Below are 25,162 nucleotides of genomic sequence, written 5' to 3'. Positions count from 1 at the left end.
GGCTCTGCGTCTCTGGTCCTGGGTTCAGGACCATCAGATTTGTCTGATGGCAAATCATCTGGCCGGAGTTCTGAACGTTCGTGCAGACAGTCTCAGTCGGCAGTTCTCTGCCGACCACGAGTGGAGGCTTCACCCGGAGGTGGTTCGTCACGTCTTTCTGACGTGGGGGACTCCTCGGGTGGACCTGTTCGCCACTCGCGAGAATGCTCACTGCCTGTCATTCTTCAGTCTCCAGTATCCGATGCAATGAGCCTTGGGGGGGACGCGTTCCAGTTGAGTTGGGGAAGAAAACTCCTTTACGCGTTTCCTCCCATACCTTTGATTCCTCTGGTTCTGAGGAAGATTCGCCAAGACCAGGCCCAAGTCATATTGGTCGCCCCGGACTGGCCAAGAAGGGTGTGGTATACTGATCTTCTCCACCTCTCCTCTCACCCGCCGCTCCGTCTCCCTCTCAGATGGAGGGGCAGGTTCTACACCCCCACCTCCAGACATTACACCTTCATGCCTGGAGATTGAACGGGGCAACCTGAATTCCTTTTCCCTTCCGCCAGACGTTGTGGATGTCATCTGGTCAGCCAGGCGTGACTCCACTAAGTCTATCTATTCTTATAGATGGTCAAAATTTGTCACGTGGTGTGGGGAAAAAATCTATTGACCCTTTGAGAGCCCATTTGTCTGATGTTCTCCAGTTTGCTCTCTCTGGTGCAGCAAGGGCTTGCTGTTGCCACAGTTAAGGGCTATCTTTCTGCGCTGTCGGCATTTCTCTGCTTGCCTGACCAGCCATATCTTTTTAAGTCTCCTGTAGTTTTAAGGTTTTTGAAGGGCCTCACGAATAAGTTTCCCTCCTACTCCTTTTATTGTGCCTCAGTGGGACTTAAATCTTGTTTTGACCTTTTTGATGGGTGCTCCCTTTGAGCCTCTTCACAAATGTCCTATGAGACTTCTGACTCTTAAAACAGTCTTCCTCGTTGCAATAACCTCGGCAAGGAGGGTAAGTGAGCTTCAAGCTCTTAGTTCCAAGCCCCCTTTCTTGACCATTCATGCTGATCGAATGGTTCTTAGGACCAGGGCTGCTTTTCTGCCTAAGGTGGTGACTCCTTTCCACCGTTGGTCAATCCATTACCCTCCCTACCTTTTATCCTCCCCACACCCTTCTAAGGATGAGGAGAGGTTACATCGTCTGGACCCCAAAAGGGCGGTGTCCTTTTACTTGGACAGATCTAAAGACTTTCGTTTGGATGACCAGCTCTTCATTGGGTTTGCTGCAAGAAAGGAAGAGCGGTCCATAAGAGAACCTTGTCGAGATGGATCGTCCTCTGTATAAAGATCTGCTACTCTTTGGCCGGTAAGAAACCACCAGAGGGTATAAGGGCTCATTCCACAAGAGCTAAGTCGTCAACCTTAGCATTGGCTAGAGGTGTTCCTGTAGAGGATATTTGTAGAGCGGCTACTTGGTCTTCCCTCCACACTTTCGCGAAGCATTACTGCTTGGATTCCGAAGTGAGGAGGGACGGCCACTTTGCGCGCTCTGTCCTCCAGGATTTCCGGGTTTAGAAGAGTGGACACCCTCCTCCGGGAGTGGGGACTGCTGTGGGACTCTATTCACAAGGTGAATCCACACGGCAGATGTATCTATCAGAAGAACAAGTTACTTACCTTTGGTAACGCTTTTTCTGGTAGATACAATATCTGCCTGTGAATTCCCCTCTGTAATGTATTCATTTTATTGTCAAGGAATTGTTTATTTCAAATGTTTTATTGCATTTGCTACACACTGTGTTTGTCCTTGATATTTGTACTGCGTATACTGTGTATATGTCTGTCATTGGTCCGTCCGTGTGCCTTGAAGGCACGGAAAAAAGGGCGGAACTGATATCATCACGCCGGCGTGGGCCTATTGTAGGCGTCTGTGACGTCAGCGGAGTCCCGAGCGATGCCGTGTCTCTGACGTCCAAGTCGACGAGAAGCAACAAAAAATTTCCGAATGTTGCTGGCGCAAGGGGGATATTCACAAGGTGAGGAATCCACAGGCAGATATTGTATCTACCAGAAAAAGCGTTACCGAAGGTAAGTAACTTGTTCGTCTTGGCCAAGGCGTTCGCCCCTATATCTCGGGGCTTGTTCACCCGGACCAGGCTGGCTTCATGCCTCAAAGGGCGACCAGACATAATGTCAGACGGGCGCATGTGGCAATGGAGATTATTAGGGGCAGCGGGCTGCGCTCCTCCTTGCCGACGTAGACCGAGCATTCGATTCATTAAGCTGGGTGTATCTGTTCTCGCTGTTGCTTAGGCTCAATCTCTGACCTCGCTTCCTGTCCTATTTGCGCCTGCTAGAGCAATCTCGTCTCCATTTCTGGTTCGGCGTGGTACCCCCTGTCGCCTTATTTGTTTGCCTTGGCTATGGTGCCCCTGGCGGCGTGGGTGCTCATAGATGCGCAGCTGAGTGGGTTTGAATGGGAGCGGGGCCCGTCAGACAGGATTGCGCTATACGCAGATTTCCTTCTTTCTTACAGACCTTAACAGATCAGGGCCGCGCCTTCTGCGGATCATGCAGATCTTTGGGGAGTCATCAAGGCGCGTTATAAAACCCCCCCCCCCCCCTTCCATTACCTCTGACGCATTCCAATACTTGTAAAAAATTCTCTGGCACCACCAAAGCCAGTAAACTAAAAGGCAACTGAAAACGTGGAACATCTAAGTCACTGGGGTTCTCCAACAGGACAAATTTCGGCCCTAGCAGGAGAGACCCCCTCCCCAAAAAAGCAGTTCTTGGAGGATTGCTGTCCAGTATGATTGAATGCAGGGACTAGTCCCAGAGCATGTGAATGAAACTACCCAGAGCATAGCTTCAAACCAACCTCCAAGCAGGAACAACCTAGAAAGGCAGTGCGCTTCAAAGGCTTCCCGTCCTTTGGAGGCACCCTGGTCAGCATAACAGATAGTGGAGGTGCTCAACCCCTGATGAGCCTTTTTTTTTTTTTTTTTTTGCAGCAAGGTCTGTGGGGAAATTAATAGGCAAGAGGTGTCTCCCTCAGCTAGGAACACCCCTAAGGTACCCTGAGCTGAAGTGACTCCCTCCTTTGAGAACCCTCCATATTGTTTTGAATGACTTTAGCCAATCGTGAATGGGACATACAAAAAGTGTAGGCAGACCAAGGGAAGTATCCCATTGGCTATTGTCTTCTAACCCAGTAAAACCCCAGATTACCAACTATCTATGAAGAAGAGGACAGAAAAGCTGTGCAGCAGCAAAGTTTGAAGACACCAGCTGACTTGGCCCCAGCCCTACTGGCCGGTCTTCATTCCTCAGACACTTCTACAGAAGAGCGCCTTGTCCCACAGCCCAGTGACTCCAGAACTAAGGACTGCCTGCCGCCTACAAAAACTCCTGATCTCCCATGAACAGCTGACTTATCCAGAAGAAAGCCCTCTTTAAAGGCCAAAGGCTCTGCCTGTGGAACCACAAAGTCAACCACCTCTTCACCTGATGCCCACGGCCAGAGTCCAAGAGGCCCACTGTTCCAGAAATGATTCCCCAGCTATCCTGAGCAAGACTACACATTGACTCCTGCAGTCTCTGCACAATGATGCCCCCCTGACCGCAACCGCATTGATAAGCTAACTTCCGACACCAAGGGACACACTGCACTCGGAGCCCCTGAGCCTTGGAGATCTACGGACTGTGTCCTGAGGCTCCAGCACATCCCAACTTGCCTGTGCAGCAGTAGGTTTCCATCGATTTGCCTCTTGGCCTGAGCCTGCAGCATTTTTCAAAGTTTGAGCTTCCTCATTGGTTTCAATTCAGCGCCCAACACTGTTTGCACTCTGCACCTGGCTGCCTCTGAGCTGCTGGAGGTGTACATTTGGTGCTACCTTGTGGCCCCCATGCTTACCTGAACACTCGGGCTGGGTTCCAAAACCATGCAACTCTCCTGCAAGTGCTACCACTTTAAATGCCCCCTTTCTCCATTGGATAACATTGGCACCAGATCCCGAGTTTGACCTCTGTACCCACTGCCTCGGTGCCGCTGGTGAAGCAGTGAGGTAACTTACCTGAATTTTGCCTGGTACTGATTCTTCTTCTAAAAGCTCTATACTGGAAATAGGTTATTTACCTGCATGTTGCAGATTGGGCTACTTCCCATAGTGCATTTTCCAATCAATAGATTGTTTTCCTGTGTCCACTTTTTACAGTTGAAAGTGATGGGGCTAAACTTATTTTACTGCACAAAGTGTATTTGGTTCTATAAAATATACCAAGTGATATTTTTACACACCATTGGTCTGACTTAGTCATTGTGTGTGTAATCCTTGCATGTGTGTAAAACAAATGCTTAACACTGATAAGCCTAACTGCTCGTCCACGCTACCACAAAAGAGCATTAGTATTATCTGCGTCAGCCACTGTAAAACATCCGGAGATTCACTGGACCATTAACTATACAAAATGAAGGTAAATTGTGCTCAGTCTGCTGCCTACACCCTCCCTTTTATTGGCTATGTTGTAGTGTTTTGAGCAAGATTCTAGAGTGGTGTCCATCCCATAGCAGGGTCCTCAATTCTCCATTGATATTAGGGAACCCTCTCTGGGGGACTGGTAGTAGGTCTTCTGTAATGTATAGATAAGAGTGGGGAGTGTAATCATTTTAAACTGTCCACTCCACCAACGTCCGCCTGAAAAGCTGTGAGCATCCTCCCTACTTTGTGATCCACGCAGAGTTCCCTCCGGTTCGAGGCATGTGGGCTGCTAAATTCATATCTTAGCATTAGATCGCCGCCTAGTGTTGGGCTCGGATGATTGCACATTGTTGTCCTGGAAGAGTCTTCGAAGTATCCTGAGATAGGTGGCTCCTCCCCTGGACTACAGTGCGCATGGGCATCGGCTCCATCCCCAGATTGTTTTTTTCCGCCATTGGGTTCGGATGTGGTCTCGACGTCTTACTGTCGGAACCAAGTAAAACTACCTTTTAGCGGCCAAAAGGCCTCGATTTTCTTGCGTCGGTATTGTCTGCGCACGGTCTCGAGTCTTCCGTCTCTTGGAGCCGGAAAAAGCGGAGTTTTCTTCGCTCTCTGAACTTTGAGGCCTTCTCATCGCGACACGACTGCAAGCCTTTTCGGACATGGAGCGGAGCCCGTTTAAGTACTGCCCGCTCTGTGGGTCCAAGTACCCACACATCGATCTGCACCCCGTGTGTAACAAGTGCCTTTCGCCGGACCACGACGACGGCAAGTGCAAGGCCTGTGCACAGTTCCGCTCCAAGAAAACTCTCAAGCTTCGGCGCGCGGTGCGCTTGGAAGCTAGGCAAGCGGCCCCGGATCCGGAGAACATCTTCGGCGACCAGGAAGAAGAGGTCCAGGGTCACCATCTACAAATCTCCCCATCACAGACGGAGGTCGAGGCGGATCCGGGAGACGACGACGGAGTCGCGGGTCAAGTCCTCGAATTCGTCGAAGAGGTAGGAGACGACGATGAGATTTATGGGGCCGCGGCAGACAGCTCGGGGGACGAGCTCTGCCCTGAAGGTTACGAAGATACTGACCGGGACACGGGATCGCCTGTCGGCCTTACCCAGGACCCGTTGCCGCAAGCCACAGCCCCGCCTTCAGGCCCGGCTACGGACTCACTTGCTGGGCACGCTGTTTCGAAACCGAAACTGAAACCATCGGGGTCGTCGACACCTAAAATGGCCAACCCGAAATCGAAACTGAAACCTAAGGACTCGAGTGTCCCTAAGATGGCTGCCGTGCCGGTGAAGAAATCGGTGCCCGTCGCCCCATCGGCTCCGTCGACCTCCGGTCCGCAGAAGCCGAGGAAGTCTGTCGATTCCGATGCTCCAAAATCGAAACCGACGCCCGAGGAAGGGGCCTCCAAGAAGGACGGTCGGCACGGATCAGCGGCTACGGCGCCGTCCAAGCCCGCCAAGGTCGGCTCCAAAGAGGCTACGCACAAGAAGTCTGCGCCCCGGCCTCAAGTATCGGAGGTGCCGAAGACAGTTTCCGCGCCCAAACCGCACAAGGCCCACGAAGAAGTCGGATCCGAGGGACCGCTCCATGCATCCTTGTCGGCGTCGAAACCTACTGACAGTGTACCGTCCCCCATTGCGGAGTCACTGCAGTGGATCAGGGAGAAAGCCTTTGCTCCTTCGGCTCCAAAACCATCTCCGCAGCCGCAAAAGGACACTCCGGCAAAGCCTTCTGGGAAACTCCTCTTTCTCTTGCCACCTAAGGAGGCGCCGAGAGCGTTTTCGACGAAACCGGCTCCGAAACAGGGTTCCTCGCTGGCTGACCCTCTTCCACGTCGTGTACTCGATTCGGAAGACGATTCAGAGCGTGTCATCGATGCTGCCACCGGCAAGCTGACACTCTATAAAAGGAAGATCACTTCTGAGCCGGTGGACTCCTACATCATCCCACTGAAGAAAAAGAGGGTGCCCCTTGACGCCTCGGGCCTCACGGAACCGATCCAGCCTCCTCCAAGACGGAGCCCCACTCCCTCCCCAGAACACTCTGTGGGTGAGGGGTATGATGAGGATGAGCAGTACAATTTCCCTATCGATGAACCTGATGTACAACCGGATTCATACGATGACACTGGTGACCAGAACACCCAAGGTGTGGGCCAAGACCCGCAGACCTTTAATGCACGTGCATCCCCGACTGAGGACTCAGCAGGATTTCATGCACTAATTGAAAGGGCGGCGGCCAATCATGATGTGGACATGCATGCCGACCCGGTTGAGGAAGACTTCCTTTTCGACACATTTGCAATCTCTGAAAGGACAGTAAAAACACTTCCTATGCTGAAAGGTGTCCTCAAACATGCTGGGGACATTTTTAAGGAGCCTACGAGGGCGAGAGTGGTCAACCCTCGCATTGAAAAGAAGTACAGGCCTGCTCCTGCGGACCCCGCCTACATCCGGGGACAACTGCCACTGGACTCTCTTGTGGTTGCCAATGCCAGGAAACGTGCCAACTCACAGACGACGGGTGAAGCTCCTCCCCCGGATAAGGAGTCCAAAGTGCTAGAGGCAGGGGGCAAAAGAGTGGCTGCGCAGGCAGCAAACTTTTGGCGCATCGCCAATACACAGGCGCTCCTGGCGCGTTACGATAGGGCGCACTACGACACCCTAGAACAGGTTATACAACACCTGCCCCCACAGTTCCAAGAAGGCACAAAAATGCTTATTGAGGAAGGAAAGCTAATATCAAACGCAGCCATCAAGTGTGCACTTGACGCTGCGGACACAGCTGCTAGGGCTATCAACACTAGCGTTATGCTGAGAAGACAAGCGTGGCTCCGCATCTCAGGGTTTAAGCAGGATATTCAGTCTACAATTCTTAATCAGCCAGTCAATCCTGATAGTCTGTTTGGTCCGGATGTTGACACCACCCTAGAGAAAATAAAGAAAGACACAGAAACTGCTAAGTCTATGGGGGCCCTACAGTCCCAACAGTTTCGTGGCAGCAATTTTCGTCGCTCAGGTGCACGTGGCGTCACCAGAGGACAGATGGGCCAACAATCCCAGTTCTCCAAAAGTGGGGCGCAATCCTCGTTCACTAAACAGAACAAGGGAGGTTACAGGAATAACAGCAACAGAGGTCGCGGCAGAGGAAACAACAGCTCCCGCACCTCTACTCCAAGCAAACAGTGACTCTCTGTCACTGCCCCCCGACCACCTAACACCTGTCGGGGGGAGACTGCAGCAGTTCCTGCCCGTCTGGAGAAACATCACCACAGACAGGTGGGTGCGACAACTAGTTCAGTATGGTTATTGCCTAGAGTTGAAATCCACTCCACCCAACATCCCACCAAGGCAAAGGCCTATGTCCGCAGAGCACTTGCACTTATTGCAGCAGGAAGTAGTGGCGATGCTGCAAAAAGGCGCAGTCGAGCTCGTGCCGGTGGGGGAGGAAGGCACAGGGGTATATTCCCTGTACTTCCTTATTCCAAAGAAGGACGGTTCTCTCAGGCCCATTCTCGATCTACGTCCCCTCAACCTGTACATACTATCGGAACATTTCCACATGCTTACACTGCAGCAGATTCTTCCCTTGCTAAACCAGGGAGACTTCTTAGCAACCTTAGATCTCAAGGATGCTTATTTCCATATTCCACTACACCAGTCACACAGGAAATACCTCAGGTTCACTATTCAAGGCAGGCACTACCAGTTCAAAGTCCTACCCTTCGGAGTCACAACAGCCCCGAGGGTGTTCACCAAGTGTCTAGCGACAGTGGCGGCGCACCTCAGGAGGCAGAATATCCATGTCTACCCCTACCTAGACGACTGGCTCGTACAAGCCAAGTCGGAGCAACAGTGCGCCGCAGACATGTCGACTACAATTCGCCAGCTTCACGATCTGGGTTTCTCCCTGAACTACCCAAAATCGCATCTTCAGCCGGCACATGTCCGGCAGTTCCTGGGTGCTACGATCAACACCCTGACAGCCATGGCTCAGCCAAACCAAGTCAGAATCGACAGCATTCAGTCGCTGATCCAACGATTCAGACCACGACACTCCCTGCCAGCGAGAGTGTTCATGCAGTTGATAGGCATGATGGCCTCCTGCATCTTCATAGTCCCTCACGCACGGTTGCATATGCGCCCGCTCCAGGAGTGCTTAGCGAATCAGTGGACACAGGCTCGTGGGCGATTGACAGACCTAGTGTTGGTTACCAGTCGGGCATACGACTCTCTGCATTGGTGGACTCCACACAACCTTTGCAAGGGCCGACTGTTCCAAGAGCCTGTGCCGCAGATTATCCTGACAACGGACGCGTCTCTCCAGGGATGGGGAGCTCATGTGCTCACTTACACAGTGCAGGGACTATGGACGACGCAGCAACAAAAGATGCACATCAACTATCTGGAACTGATGGCAATCTTCATGGCGCTCAAGTCCTTCATTGTACATCTGAGCAACAAGGTCGTGCTAGTCCGGACGGACAACATGACCGCAATGTACTACATTCAAAAGCAGGGAGGCACCCACTCGCCACAGCTGTCTCATCTGGCTCAGAGCATGTGGAAGTGGGCCATTCAGAGGAACATTTTCCTCATGGCAGAACACCTCCCGGGAAAGGACAATCAGATGGCGGATCTGCTCAGCAGATACAGCCATCAAATGCACGAGTGGGAGATACACCCTTCTGTTCTCCACCCGTACTTCCAGCAGTGGGGTCATCCGGAGATAGACCTGTTTGCCACAAAGGAGAACGCAAAATGCCGACTCTTTGCCGCCAGGTTCCCTCACCCACAGTCGCAGGGGAATGCGATATGGATGAACTGGTCAGGCAAATTTGCGTACGCTTTTCCGCCAGCCCCTCTAATACCGCTGGTCGCAAGAAAGCTAAGGCAGCACTCCATGACTCTCATCCTGGTTGCTCCAACGTGGGCACGCCAGGCTTGGTACTCCACGTTCCTCGAACTCTCAGTGGTGCCGCATCGAAGACTGCGCCTCACGCCCAGTCTTTTGACGCAGAACCATGGAGACATTCAGCATCCAGATCCACGACAGCTCAACCTGGCGATCTGGCTCCTGAAGTCCTAGAGTTTGGATACCTTAACCTGCCTCCGGAATGCATGAGTATCATCAAGGAGGCGAGGAAACCAACTACTAGAGCATGCTATGCTGCTAAATGGAAGCGTTTTGTCATCTACTGTACGTCCAATGACATCAACCCACTAGATGCATCTATCCCCAACATCATCTGCTATCTGCTACATCTCTACAAGTGCAATCTGGCGTACACTTCCATTAGGATACATCTATCAGCCATAGCGGCTTATCTTCAAAACAGGCAGCACCTCTCTGTCTTCAGAGTGCCCGCCATTAAAGCTTTCCTTGAAGGTCTGAAGAGTCATTCCCCCAAGGACGCCACCAGCTCCGGTGTGGAACCTCAACGTCGTTCTCACCAGACTGATGGGACCACCATTTGAGCCACTACACTCGTGTGAGCTCCAATTCCTTACGTGGAAGGTGGCTTTTCTTATAGCTATTACGTCTCTGAGGCGTGTCAGTGAGCTGCAAGCGCTCACCATACAAGAGCCATTCATTCAAATTCACCCGAATAGGGTAGTGCTACGCACTAACCCTAAATTCCTTCCTAAGGTGGTGTCACAGTTTCATCTAAATCAGACCATTGACTTACCAGCATTCTTTCAAAACCCGCAAACGGTGGCGGAAAGGATGCTCCATACCTTAGATGTACGAAGGGCGTTGATGTACTACATAGACAGGACACAACACTTTCGAAAGACAAAGCAACTCTTTGTTGCCTTCGCACCACAACACAAAGGCAACCCAATCTCCAAGGCAGGGATAGCCAGGTGGATTGTTAAGTGCATCCAGATATGTTATCAGAAAGCGAAGCGCACGTTAACAATACCCCCCAGGGCGCACTCCACGCGCAAACTGGGGGCATCCATGGCTTTCCTGGGAAACATTCCTTTGGAGGACATTTGCAGAGCAGCCACGTGGGTCACACCACACACCTTCACAAAACACTACTGTGTTGATGTGCATTCCAAACAGCAAGCTGCTGTAGGACAGGCTGTTCTCAAAACACTTTTTCAGGTTTCTGCAGCTGGCACGGGCAACCGCCGCTGATGGAGGGACTGCTATGTATTCTATGCTAAGATATGAATTTAGCAGCCCACATGCCTCGAACTGAATATGCTACTTACCAGTATGCATCTGTTCTTGGCATGTAGGGCTGCTAACATTCATATCGCCCGCCCTCCTCCCCGGTGCCTGTCGCAGCTGCAGATATACTATTGTATTTATTCATTAGCATGGACATCCTTTACACTTTCACTCCATCTTCTGCCACAATGGCGAAAAACAATCTGGGGATGGAGCCGATGCCCATGCGCACTGTAGTCCAGGGGAGGAGCCACCTATCTCAGGATACTTCGAAGACTCTTCCAGGACAACAATGTGCAATCATCCGAGCCCAACACTAGGCGGCGATCTAATGCTAAGATATGAATGTTAGCAGCCCTACATGCCAAGAACAGATGCATACTGGTAAGTAGCATATTCATTATGTTACAAAGATCCCGAAGTATTGGAAACCAGTCTGCCAGCTGCACCCCCTGTGGCAATGATGTTGGGTCTAAGAGGCCACTAGTGGTTACAGAACTGATTTGTCCCAATTAATCTTACAGCCTGAATGGGTTCTGTGTTCTCCCAATATTTGAAAGAATGTCAGGATAGGGTTCACCAGATTAGTTATATAAATGAGAATATTGTCATAATACAACAGTATTTTTTCCTCCTGGTCATCTGTGGCAGATGCACGAAACTCTGGGATGTAACTGCACTGCACAAGCTAAGGACTCAAACTTTGGCGTGAATAAAAGTAGGCAGTGGGAGGGGGGGCTGGGCAGAGCTGTCCCCTACCCTATCGGAAATTCGGCTGATGTTCTCCCATTAACCTGTAATGTTGCAGCCGGACTCTCATAGAGCACTGCCACTCACTTCCTAAAGCTGGGGCCAAAGCCAAATTTCAGTAGTGTTCTGTAACCAATGGCTAGTTGACCGCATTGAACGCTTTCTCTGGGTCTAGGGAGAGCAACACAAGGTTTTGAGCATGCTTTTACAGTGTTTAACCAATTATGCATTTGTCTCAGATTAAGGCAGGTCGACCTGCCTGGCTTGAGCCCAGACTGATCCCAATGTAGCTGGGGTGATTACCTGTAACAGTAGAGTGGCCAGGTTTGTGGTCAGTAATTTAGTCTCCATATTAAGTAGATTGGGCAAGAAGAATCGGACCTCTTCCCTTTCTTCGGAAGAACCATAATAGTGACTCTGCAGATCTGATGGAAGCTCCTCGGAGTCTCTGGCTTCTATAAACAGATTCAGCTGGTGAGGCCCAGTGTATTTGCATACCTTTTTATCAAATTCTCTAGGGATGCTATTTGGCCCAGGGGTTTTCCCTGATTTCAGTTTGGATATCAGGGCTTGCATCTACTCTTCTTCCAAAGAGACCTAGGCTTCCGCATCTATCACTGGGGTGCGTATCACAGACCAATATTGTGCAGTAGCATCCGGGTCCTGGAGCGATATACCTTTATAAAACTCCTCCTAGTAGTGGCCAGCAATGAGGGCGTCTGTTGCAAATGACCCCAGTTGGGCTGAGAATTGGTTCCTGGTCTTTTCTACTCAGCCACAGCAGGAGTCTGCTAGCCTGGTCTCTCGTTTCTAGAAATCTGATAGACTTCTAGCTGCAGATTCCTTACCTTTTGAATTTCCCAGACATCAGGCTGGATCCGTAAACATTTGCTGAGCAATACCCCTTGCGCGCACCGTGTTGCTTCATTTGGCTCTGCATACCGCCGGTAGTGTCTGTCATGACATTGCAGTACCCATATAGGCACTAACCAGGCATGCAGACGTCAGTTCTTTTCTTTCCACTCCAGTTAAGTACCGATCCGGAAAGTGCTACCCCTCTATTGCTTTTTGACAGGTTTTTTCTTGACTTGTGTCAAATTTGAAAAAAAGTTCCTTTGTGGGAGGATGTCTGAGGGGAAGACTGGGTTCAAACCAGGCAGTGCCTGTCTCTGCATGATGCTTTATCGACACAAACACCCTGCCTCTGGTGTCTCAAGCGCGATTATGATTTGAAGTTTTGCTCGGACTGTCTGGCTATGGCCTCGAAGGCCTTGCAGGAGTGGGCTAAGAAGCTCCTTGCGGCCCGGCAGTCGACACTGTCCAGCGAGACTCCCCGGAGGTCCAGATCGAAGAAGAGATGGTCGCAGGACTGCTCCCAAAGCACAAAGTCCTCTTTGTCCCACTTAAGGTCTTCAGGACACTTCGAGGCACAAAAAGGAGTCCAAGCAGTCTTTATCTTCACCCCGGCTGTTTGTCTGTCGACAAAAGAGGTAAGGCGCACCGACGCTCTAGGAAAGTTTCGGCGGAGCCAGGGTTGACTTTGAACCTCCCTCCCTATTGTGAGCCGGAGCAAACCCTCTGAGCCCTTCGGCTGCATGGAATCTGAAGGGGCCCCATTGGGTTTGACGCAGTCTGCTCCTGCCTGCCATAGCACTGGTGGGGCCTCTGGGTATCTGATCCCGTATCCAGGTCGACACCGGTTGTGCCATCATGACCTCCTCCAGCGTCTGACACGAAGTCTGTGCCACTGGCACCAGCCCTAATCTTATCCCTGACGACACGAAGTCTGAACAATGTCGCTCGACGCCAGGGGTTTTGTGTCGTCGCCTGGACACTTTGAGGATGTGTTAAGCTCGGGAGAGGAATGGGTGGGGTCTATAAACCCTTCGGAACACCAGGATGGCTCCGCAGAGCAGTTTGACTGGTATGGGGAACTTGAGGAAGCCAGTGGACTGGACTCTCCTCCAGATACTGGCATGCTCTCTCAACCAGCATGGCATACCCCATACCCACAGTTGGCGAAGAGGCCAGCTGATGTCCTCTGACTAGAGCTGCCCTCGGTACAGGTCATGATTAATCGCCTGATTTAAGTGATTCAACCTGGGGCAATCACCTCTGAACCCCTTTTGCCCTTTAACAAAGCATTAACTGAGGTCCTAAGCACATGGTCCGACTAGCACAGGGGCTCCTGTGAATAGGACAATTGCATGCTTCCATCGCCCACTGCCGGATGACCCACCGTGCCACAGCTAGCACCCCACCCCAGAAATTTGGTGCAGGCCTATACATCCCAGGGGGCGCATTCCCTTCCCACTGGATAGGGAATCCAAGAGGTTGGGTTCATTTGGGAACATGTTTTCTACTCCAGCCTGGCATTGCGGTCCGTGAATACAGCATGCTTATTGGGCAGTTTCTCCCCCTCCCTTTGGTAGACTGTTGCGCAATTGCTGCCTCAAGTCCCAGAGGATTATGCTAGAGAACAATGGTCCCTATTTTGGAATAAGAAATACTGTCAAAGGATAAACATACGCTGAATAGGTAGTATATTTTATGTCCAGCCGGACATGGATTTATTTATCAAATGTAAGCCTTCATAAAATTGGTTGAGCGCAATAGATTACAAGTGGGCACAGCCGTGACCCACAAAACATAAGACAAACCAACGAACACAGAAATGGCAAAGGCAAAGTACACATGTCTGTAAGCTTGTACTCAGTAAAACAGACTTGGATATGCATTTAGACACCATTACACATAATATTGCTTATTCATATTGCATATGGTGCGTAAGTGTCGACGTTTTGATGCCACCTTTTTAAATACAGGGCATCATCAGGACAAATTTATAAGTCATTGTTTTAAAAATAGATTACCCTATGCCTATATCACATTACTGTAGACAATTAACCATAGGAAGAAAAGGGGGGGAGAAAAATAAAACCTAGGACAAAAAGTAAGTTTGGTATCTGCTAGGCATTTGAACAATGTGATGAGTAACTTAGTGTGAATTTAAAAAGTTCCACATGAGCGGTGATCCGGGGTGGGTTCAATAATAAATGGGTGAATCCAAAGTCTGGCATATAGACTGCGAGTGGCAACGTACTGCGCAGGTGGCGAATGCTATCAATGCAGAGTACAAGCGAGAGGCTCATTGGTGGTAGCAGGCACTTACAGTGATGTTATCAGGCACTAGTATACGTGGCACAGTGTGTCGGACCGGTGGCAACAGGATATATCGCAGGATTTACAAGAACGAATGCCAGTGGTATTTACTACAATTACAAGAAAGAATGCCAGTGCTGGTATTGTCTAGCATCGCAGTGTCTAAATGGAGTATCGGGGGTGTTTGTGGAACATACGGCGCAGTGGGCACACTGTGGATGAGTGGCGATGGAACAGGGTCAGTATTCTTGCGTGTCTATGGAATGGCAGCCTCAACGGAGACTCTACGTGAAAATTAATATTGGGCAGCTGGTGTGGTACCACCAAGGGAGCGTGGAGGCTCAAAACTGGTCTTTGTCACCGCTGGGGGGGCGGGACCTGGTGGTGAAAACGGCACATGATTAGCGTGATGTGCCTGGCAGAGCGGGCTTGTTGAATAAGTGAGCAAGGCAAAAAATAATTAAATACCGTTTGGTTTTGAAAGTCGGGTTTGGAAAATATCTTCCAGCTTTGAGTGGGGTGCACGGTCGCACAGTCTAAAAAAAGGGGGGAAATAAAAGCTGCCGGTTAGCGATGGTTTCTATTAGTCCAGGTGGACCGGGTTTGGCAGCAATAATTTCACTTACTTGGAATTTGACAACAGGAGCTCGATAACTCATCTGTCTGCTCAATGGCAAGGATTGACGGCGTGATGGTGGGCGTGCTCGTGGTTAAGGCTGGAGTGCCATAGAAAGCAAGGGCGGACTCACTTGCTTGGAGTGGGGGGAGTGTGAAGCACGGTGGCGGACATCTTGGAAGGGGGTTGGATGTGAGGGGGAAGGTGAAACTGTAAGCTGAATTAAGTGCAGACGGCGCAGATGGCCCGGGGAGGGACCATGATTATTTTAAAACAGAGTGATGGGCTCATAACGGAGCAGGTGACTTGATTGGAGCATTAATACAAACTCAAAAGTGGTACATTACGAACAGAATTCATAGGTTGCAAGGGACCAGTCTGAATTGCTGGAAAATTCAGTCTAGAGCAAGGAGGTCCAGTCCTCAACGCGGTTCAGTCCATTTCGAATACTATTAGTCTTTAGGATCCAGTGCAGTTCTTCCTTGTTTAGTAGCAGAGAGACATCTGTGCCACGGGGGGGGGGAGGGGGGGCGTTTATTGAGAACAGTCCAAACCAGATCTTTTTCACTATGTCCATTTTCACTGAAGTGATCCACGAGTGGGGCGTTGGGTGTTTTGCAGCGGATTCTACTACGATGTCCAATTTGGAGTTGTATCTTCTGGCTTGTTTGACCTATATAGATAAGCATACAGGGACATAAAATCGCGTAGACCACGTCCCAGAGGAGGCCCGGGCTGTGCTCTCCCAAGCAGTCAAGGATGGGAGAGATGCAGCAAAATTTACCATAAGGTGTGGCCTTGATGCAACGGATTCACTGGGCAGATTTCCACAACAGTGGCCTTGAAGTGCCACGCCTGGCTCTGAACAACTGGCTTCTCTGATGTGCAGGTGAATTTGATGTCATGCCCTTTGATAGAACCTATCTTTTTTTGGGGTGAAAGGCAGAGTCTGTCCTAGTGAGGTTCAAGGACTCTAGAGCTGCAGCCAGATCCTTGGGCCTCTTCAACTCCTCGTAGCCAGTCTACCTTTCGCCCCTTTTGTAGCAACTGAAGGGGTTTCCAACCAAGTCAGACCTATCCCAACCACCGTCCTGCTCACGCTTCACGTGCTGTGCGTAGATGTTCATTCTGACCTAGGAATGGAAGCCTGAAGTAGTCTTGCCACCCTGCCATTGGCAGCTGAAGCCTCAAAGCACTCCTAGTCTAACTCTGCAAGACCACACCACTCCAGTTGGCGGGAGAATCTATCTCCCACACTGGAAGTCCATAACATCGGACACTGTCTTGCAGATCCTTCAGGAGGGTTATTCTCTGCCTTTCCTCCTCCCATTCTGCCAAATTAGGAACAGAGGATCATCTGAAATTTCTCCAGGAGGCAGTTGCAGCTCTTTTGGCCAAAGGAGCTATAGCAATCGTCCCCATTTCAGTAGTAGGCAGTGGCCATCACAGCTACCTTCTGATTCTGTAGTACAAAAGGGTGTGGCCCATTTTGGATCTTCGGACTGTCAATCTCTTCCTCAAGTTGAGAATGCTCACTCTAGCGCAGGTCTTGTCTGCTCCAGAGCAGGAAGACTGGATGGTAGCATTGAACCTGCAGGATGCATATTTCCCCATCCTGCTGGACCACAGATGTTACCTGCAGTTCAAGGTAGGCCCTGGCACTTTCAGTTCATGGTGCTACCCTTCGACCTTACCAGTGCCCCTCACATGTCCACCAAGGTGATGGCGGTAATTGCAGCTCATCTGTGCAGGTTAGGGGTTTCAGGTTTCTCCCTACCTCGACGACTGGCTGTTGAAGGCGTCCTCGCCCCAAGCTGTCTTATCCCACCTTCAGACTACGGCAAACCTCCTACATTTGGTTCTCTATAAACATGCCAAAGTCACACCTGACTCCTTCTCAGACACTCCCTTTCAGCAGAGCGGTACTGGACACAGTGCAGTTTCAGGGCTATTCTCCCGAGTAGTGAGTCCAGGATATTCAGTTTATTTCCGATGCTTCAGCATCTAGCCAGGATTTCGGTGAGTGACTGAGGCTGTTGGGCCTCATGCTTCCTGCATCCTGTTGGTAAAGCATGCCAGGTGGCGTATGCGGGCTCTGCAGTGGGACCTGACGTTCCAGTGGCCACTGTATAGAGTAAATGTCACCTGTATGGGCCTGATCTCTGAAGGAATTGCAAGAGACCTGCAGTGGTGGTTGACGAATGGGTCAACGGCAGACCCCTCTCCTTTCCCCAAACAGTTCAGTCGTGACGCATGCATCACTTCTGGGATGGGGGTGGCCATTTGGGAGAGGTGGTCATCTGAGGACACTGGTCTCTGGCGGAGTTGGGGGTCTGCATAAATTTGTTGCAGCTTCAAACAATTCGATTGGCACTGACAGCATTTCTTCCCTCTGTCAAGGGAAGTTAGTGCAGGTGTTCACAGACAACACACCGCAATGTGGTATTGCAACAAGCTGGGCGGGGTGGGGTCGTGGACCCTTTGTCGAGAGGCCTTGTGTCTCTGGAGAATGGCTGGAGCTGCCTTTACAGGTGGCCGAAATGCCTGAGCTGGTATCGCTCTGCACACTTTCTGCTTTCCCTTTAGGTTCTAAAGAATCTGTTCCGTCTAAAATTGGTTCAATCTCTTTGTGCATCCTCTTCTGGAAATCTCTTGTTCCTCACCTGAATAATCTAAATTCTGAGCCTAACATTTCGAACGACCGCCCAATCTCCCTAACTTTCCCAGCCAAATTCAGACCGCTCAGTTTTTATGGTTTGTGAGGCATCAAATATGTTGGACACATCAGTTTAGGTTTAATCCCGCCACTGGCACCAAAGTTGTTTTAATACCAGTTGCATCCGTTTGACACTTGACCTGGTTGGTGCAGCCGCTTTAATTTTGTCGGTGGTAAAGCTGCTTTAAATTTTGTTGAACATCTCAGCGGCATTAGATGAGGCCTGATTGTCTCGAAAGCTTTAGGGTAAAGATCTTTGAGTACTTTGTAACCTTTTTATAGGGTTGAGCACTAAGGTGGACACCTCACTCTGAGCCGTTATTGATTTATAAAGCATGCAGCTACCAACCAGGTCTCCCAGTGCTGATAGGGTCTCCCTGCGCTTTTGAACACTGTCTCAAATTATGAAGCTTTTACGAGCAAATTGTTTCCAGTGTTGGTGTAACGTGTTTAATGAATGCAAAACAGAACCACAACAGCATAAAGCATTGGGTCATCGCTCTAAAGTGCAGAACTGGAAATTGACTCCATAATGATATGGAAGAGGTGGCCGCCCAGACTCTTTCAGATCCATATTGTGCCGCGTTCAAGTAGATGTCTTGCAGGGTACCTCGGGCCTCCAACTAGAATCCTACATTATTGAACAAAATAATGTTTAAAAAGAACTGCAGTTCACCCTCTTTACTGGCTCTGTGCTGCCACTGAGCCAGTAAAGCGAGGGTGATCAACAGGCCAGCAGGCTGTAGAGTTGTTAAATCCCTCTGCTGCCTGCCTTTGAAATACGGGGGGTGGGGGGGAAATGAGGGGGTCTGTGAACTCCTAGGATGTTCCATTGTGGTGATGCTTTACGAAAATGTTCTTCTTACAAAGTTACTTTGTCACATGTTGTGATTTTCCAACTGTTCTAGTTTCCTTGTAGCTAAAATCGTCTGATCTGTGTGTATATATTACTTGACTTCTTTATCAGTACCTGATCTTCAGCAACGTGATCCTTTCACCCCCAGGTCTCATTACTATCTGGGACCACAGTATCCTTTGTGCACACTGATGGACTGAGCAAGTTTGGTCTGAATGTGCGAACTATGACTGAATAGGTTTCCTCTTTTGCAATGGTGCAGTAACTTCGGAGATTACAGCTGGTCTGTTTCTCTTGAACCACCTTTGATCGTAGGGAAGAACCTCTGCAAGACCCCAGCCTTGCTTAAGAGGATTAATCCCTCCCCATGTGGTATGTAAAATATCGATCTATATCTATCCTCCACCCTCATGTGCCCCTTTTTCCTGAAAGTGTAGAGTATTCCATCCTGGTGAGTAAATCTATTGGGTTTTCTTGGCCAAATATGTGCTTCATAACATGTGGATTCGTCTACATTTTTTGCATACTTGGGACCAGGGTAATTTCTTCAACCTGCTTTATCTATGACTAGGAGTCGGTTCAGTAATTCAGGCAAGGTGTTCTCAAAGGTGTCCATTGTAAAGTGCATATTCTTGCAGTGCATAGGTATTTCTACTCTTCAAGGATTATCTAATCCTGAAAATAGCCATTCTGCTGGCATGTAATAGTCCAGATAATTGCCGCCCCTTGTGGGCTTCCACCCATATCCTCTTATGGCACATGACATGCAGTGTCCTAGGGGAAGTTTAGGCAACACATTTAAAATACAATGCTTGTAGCTACTTTCTCTCTCTACCCTTTGACTGTTAGGTTTGGTTTGAAGCAAGCTATTACGTACCACAAATATAGTAAAAATGATGGACACGGAGTTTAGAACTTGTTCAATCTTGACATTAGGTGGCAGGCAGTTAATTGGTAATGAAGTCTAAGCGGAATAATGGAAGTAAACTACTTGCTCCATTATGATTTCCTGCATTTATATTTATCCCTTGCAAGTAACTAGTAAGCAAAATGCCCAGTTTAGAGCTTGGCTTCCTGATGCAATGAGAAGGCTCCAGACAACATGATTTAAAATCCCACCCAGTGTCACAGTAAAAGCCCCAAAGAAGTGAAACTGCTATATTAAAGGAACTGTAGTTCTGCCCTAGCCAAAATAAAGTGAGACTCGGACATAAATTTTGCTGAATCTTGAGTCTGTATGTTTCACACTTTACAGTTGTATGATCAGTTCAATACAGTGCATATTTTCCAGTGGTGTATACACCATTCTTAAAGTTTCTTCGAAGCAGACCTATGCTGTCCAATGGGCGTTCCAGCCCTCAGGTTAGCTGTGCGTGGATTATTCCTTGCCTACCGTCTAATTTCAATTATTGGATGTTACTGTTTTGTACATTAAAGTGTTTACGTTGAGGCAAAGTTTTTATGCAGTCAATAGTTTAAGCATTTATATATTTTTTTCTACTCCATGTAGACTGAAGTTCCTGCACTAAGCCTGGCTCCTAACCCGGATGACCCAGAGGATTTTCCTGCTTTGGCTTAAAGCAGCCCCAATGCCTTAATTTACGTCACCTGGAAATGGCTTGGTCTTGAAGTCAACTGTTCATGCTTATGGTGGAGGAAATGGGAGCGACCAAGTAGTAAAATGGAATGATGTACACTTTTCCTTGTAATGTCAGTTGATTGCGCTTTCGTGGATTTGGGGCTAAAAAGTAAGGTGCATTTTGAGAACACTAATGGTGTTTGCGTCTGGACAGGTGTGCAAAGGTTTATATGGTTACTCAGACAGTTAAGAGCAAGATGTTGAACAAAAATATGTATATAAAGGTTGATTTCTACTTTACCACAAATTCATGCAAGCTGTATATTACTGTTCAGTTTGGACAATGTACCAGAAAGCTGGAAGTTAAACAAAAAAAGTTCCCTGCTTCATTGTTAAATCAACAATGTTCCATTGAAATTTATGCAATTCTACTGCATTATTCAGAATTGAAAAAATAAACATATCTAACAGCTTTCAAAGTTACCTTTTTCAATAACTATACTTTATGTAGTGTAAGATTTGTTAGGATTGCCTGACTGCCTGACTTCAAAGTTTGCATGTGCGGTGTTGGTGTCTGTGGAGTAGTACCAGATTAAAGACTTTGAACTGTTCTTCAGTTTACTTGCCAGCAACCGAGTGCAAAAGTGTATAGTTGCGTTTTTTGTAAGGTCAAGCTAACATCGGACTTCCAGGTCGGGGACAGATCTCTGTAGTCTACATATGACATGTTGGATTCATTTATGTATGTTAGTCTAGGATTTGCGTCTTATTTTGGATTGAACCAATAGACCATGCAGGTTTTGCAGCATGAACAAATTCTCATGCTGTGCTTTACTCAATCATATAGTGTTTGGCTCCAACACTTTAATTGCTGTAAGTTTAACTTGTGTGTTGACTAGAGAAAGAGCTGTATCACTCCAGTGCTCTGTACTTAGCCACTATCTTTAGATTCTTTTCTTACACTGTTGTGGTTGGTTGCAAATGAAGAAACACCAGTTAAGATTCAACAACCTTTTAATGGCAACAAATGGTATATTATTCACGTTTGAACTCAAAATTGAAATCTTCATGCAGACATAGATTATGGCCCTTGCATCTTGAGCCAATGCAATGGTAAGATTTATGGGAGCTCTACTCACTAGATGTACTTGAGACGGGGCATATTCTTGCACTACCTCTCCGTGGATACCCCTCTGTACAACAAGTATACATCCAATAGTAAACTCTTGGGTCAGCATAGTCACAATGCAGCAGCAACAAATACATAGGCGTTTTTATGGAGGCAGAGGGTAGAAGCAAAACAGGATACATGATCAGTCCTAAAATACCCTGGCCACAAAGCATCAGTGTGATGTTTCAGAAGAAACTGAAGGATCACTCAAAGTAGAATATGATCTCAAACAAATGGTCTTTCAAATTTCACATGACCGTATTGCATAAACCTTTGCCACCAAATGTGTGACAGAGGGGAAAATACAATTAAAAACACCCCCTCTATTTTTAGAGGAGTGCCATGCAATGAAGCAATAAAAAATGTTCCACATGAGGTACGATACCAAAGTGTTACATATCCTGGGTCTCTGGCCCAGGTCTGCAGGGTTTGGATTCTTTACCCATGGGTGCCTGGACTGAGGACAGTGCACCTGCACTTAAGCAGGGGAGTCCAGGTTATTGTTGCCCCGCACAACCTACTGAGCAGACATGCGGTGTGGAGTCCATGCTTTCTGGGTTGTTAACAGTCCTGTAAAGTGCTTTGGGACGCAGTGGGAATTCAGACTCCATTTCGTACTTCAGAAAAGCGATCTCAAACAATGCACTAAGAAAAGACACTGTTTAAAAGTGCTTTATTTCAAGTCTCATCCTGTTGCTTAGTACATGTAATAGCCACACACAATATAATTAAAACAGCACTTATGCATCTTGCTAGCAAGAATAAAATGAACAGTTAGAACACTTAGAAGTGTACTTAAGGATGATAGGTGATTAGAGGCAATTTGGCTACTCCATGCTCTTCTAGAGTTAGAGATAGAATTTTCTTAAAGTTTCTTGGGGCCCACCACATCTTACACCTGTGTACAGCAGATCAGCTCCAGTTATCGACCTCAGCTGGGAGTCTGTTCACTCGTGGGAAGGGAAAACACATGATTAGCTCAGCTTATTTTTTTCGGCTCTTGGCATAAGAGGGGATGCTACGCCAGTCTGCCAGTACCTCTTGTGCGAATGCATTTCGAAGGCCTTTCAAATTCAGTGGTCAATTTTTGGAGTTTATATAGGGTTGACCACTGACTTTTAGCCTACATTTGGGGACTTTCCATTAATCCTAGAGAACTGGTCTGAACTTGCCTGATAATGTGATCTTGGGCTAAATGTTTATTCTACACATCTGTTTTCAAACCTTGAAACGTAGATAGTGGAGCTTGTAGTAGACTTGTCTTTTCTGATAGCAAAGCCCTTGTTTAGATGAAATGACACTTTCATGAATTCTGCAAAAGGTAATGAAGTGCTGAATGTGAACCACGGCAAGCAGTCTAACGTGACGTTCTGAAAATGGAGTCTGGTTTGGGATTTTTATGGTAAGTATTTTTTCCTTTTTTTTTCCCTCCTAACATCGGAAGTGAATTTAACACTTTATCTAGTACACTTAACGGAGTCCACACCACTACAGTAAGACCCAGGATATACTTCAGCCCTAACGCAGGATGGTTACTTGGCCACGCTGTATCTCATACCATATATGTGTAACCCATACTTAAGACCATCCGCTGTGCAGAGGAAGTTATTCAAGCTGTCACAAATGTAAACAAGGTAATAACATTCTTGTATCAATTGAAATTTGATACATCCGACTAATCTTCAATAAATTACACACTTCTCTGGGAACTGGGATTGATGTGATCAAAGAACCATCGCTAGAGTACTGGCTTTTCAGGATGAAATGTACCTTTACCACACGTCACCAGAAATGTGACGTTGCAGGTAAAGATGGCATTGTTCCTCCAAACGCAGCGATACCAATTAACAGATCAGTTTTCAGACTCTGGAGCACTAGGATCTAGGTGTTGCCACTGTTAGAGACATTTTTACAATGGTCAATAAGGCAATGTGGTGCAAAACACCAGCCGCACCCGCTGTTAAAATAACATTCTTCAAGACTGGATGAGAGGGGTACATTTAAAGAGGCTTCAAGTGAGTGAGAAGCCATTGGTCCTCTGCAGATGTAATGAACATACCCTTTTGGAGACTATTCTTTCTAGAGACAGAAGAGTGGTATGGTGCAAATCTGACTGCCATCACAATGTTCTTTAAAGGAGTGGGTACAAAATCCAATACAAGCTATCTTTGGAAATTTGAGACTGCTGCCAGAATATCTCGTACGAGTGATCAAAAAGTGGTAGATCAGATTGTATGTTCACATTAAATGTCAATCGCCTATGCCAGATTTTTGTATCCTGTTACTCTCATTCCCCAATCTAGATCAGAGTTAATGTGATTCAGCTGATGTTGGCCCTTTGTCATATGCATGTTCATTAGCCATTTGCAAGTGCATAGCCTCAAGAATGAATGTTGATACTCATTGTACTTGACTGACACGTCAACCATGGTAAATCCACCTCGTTGCACAAAATGTAATATGGAAGATAGCTGCATTCCAACATCTTTTGTCACAACTTGATGGAACAATTCCAAGAGCCTCAACACTATTACTTGTGACCTTGGGTGGTAATTGTTCATTTACATTTATGGTTAATCTTTGTATTAGCTTTCACATACGGCCTCCGACCTGTGGTGCTGTATAATCAGTGAGTTTTAACTGCTGTACAACACATCTAATAAAACAAAGAACCCCCACTAACCTCCCTCAACAGGCATGTTTGATGAAAGCCACCTCCTATTGCTTTCACTTTTAAGTTTGTACTTCCAGATGTGCACCCCTTCAACTCCAAGAAGGCCTAGGTCACAACAGCATCTGGATTTGTGGACTGTGATGCAGAAAACCTATCTCGGGCAGGCAAACTCCCTATACTCTTGGGAAATGTAAGGGCTGCCTGCCCTCCTAGCCTTCTTGTTTCTGGCTGCTTTGCTCTCTAGGTTCACGGAGAGCTTTTCCATACCAAAGAGCTCCCACAGCCTATTGACCCAACTCCCATACTCTGTGGCCAATCCCTCACTCTGTAGCAAACTCCCTCCCCAACCCAACAGTGTGGCGATTGCCAGCCTGATGGACTTTTTAGCAGATTCCTTACCTTTGATCGTGAGCAGTACCCCTGTGCGTCAGTTACTGACAGTGGGCTTAGCCTGTCAGTAACTGACCTGCACCTAGTCTGCCTGTGGTTCCTGGAGCATGACAGAGTCCTGCACTAATTGGTAGGTGATAAACCTGAAGGTGTGCTAATTGCCAAGTGATAAATCTGAAGGGATAGAGGGAGTGTTCCCTGACACGTTTGGCAGTCCAGCATGAAACTCCACAATAATTGAGGTCCCAGGCTTGTTCGCAGTGCCCAAAGTCCTTGGGACATTCAGGTAAGAGGCACAAGAGTAAGAAGTGGACTTTGTCTCTTAGGCTTCTCAGCTGACGCTACGAGCAAGTATTGGCTTTCGATGCCTTATTCCTCGGAGTCTTGGCAGACTTTGCACCTCCCTGATTTTTGGCCAATCGACCCCACCCACCCCTCTTCCCCCCCCAGCAAAACTAGTTTTGAGTCCATGGGCCTCCCCCGCCTGTGCGGCCATGCCCAGTCGACATGCCTTTAGGTCCTGCGGGGATTGCAGGGGCACTATCTGGTTCTGCTGCTCCAGTGGGACCCTAGGGGATCCAATCCAGGATCTTAACTGG

At 48.2% G+C, this 25,162-nt stretch overlaps 1 protein-coding gene across 4 annotated transcripts in view; it reads left to right on the top strand.

Moving 5' to 3' along the window:
- The window catches only part of HABP4 (hyaluronan binding protein 4), a 163,534-nt gene extending 142,733 nt beyond the window's left edge, over positions 1-20,801 (top strand). For all 4 annotated transcript variants that reach the window (XM_078675681.1, XM_078675684.1, XM_078675683.1 and 1 more), the window contains one exon: positions 20,260-20,801. In XM_078675681.1, the coding sequence (XP_078531807.1) occupies positions 20,260-20,328 (69 nt within the window). In that variant the 3' untranslated portion in view covers positions 20,329-20,801. The remainder of the gene's footprint in view (positions 1-20,259) is intronic.
- The last annotated feature ends 4,361 nt before the right edge of the window (positions 20,802-25,162 follow it).

The sequence above is a fragment of the Lissotriton helveticus genome, chromosome 2_1 (genome assembly GCF_964261635.1).
Source record: "Lissotriton helveticus chromosome 2_1, aLisHel1.1, whole genome shotgun sequence".
NCBI classification, from domain to species: domain Eukaryota; kingdom Metazoa; phylum Chordata; class Amphibia; order Caudata; family Salamandridae; genus Lissotriton; species Lissotriton helveticus.
This window is presented reverse-complemented; position numbering and strand designations above follow the sequence as displayed.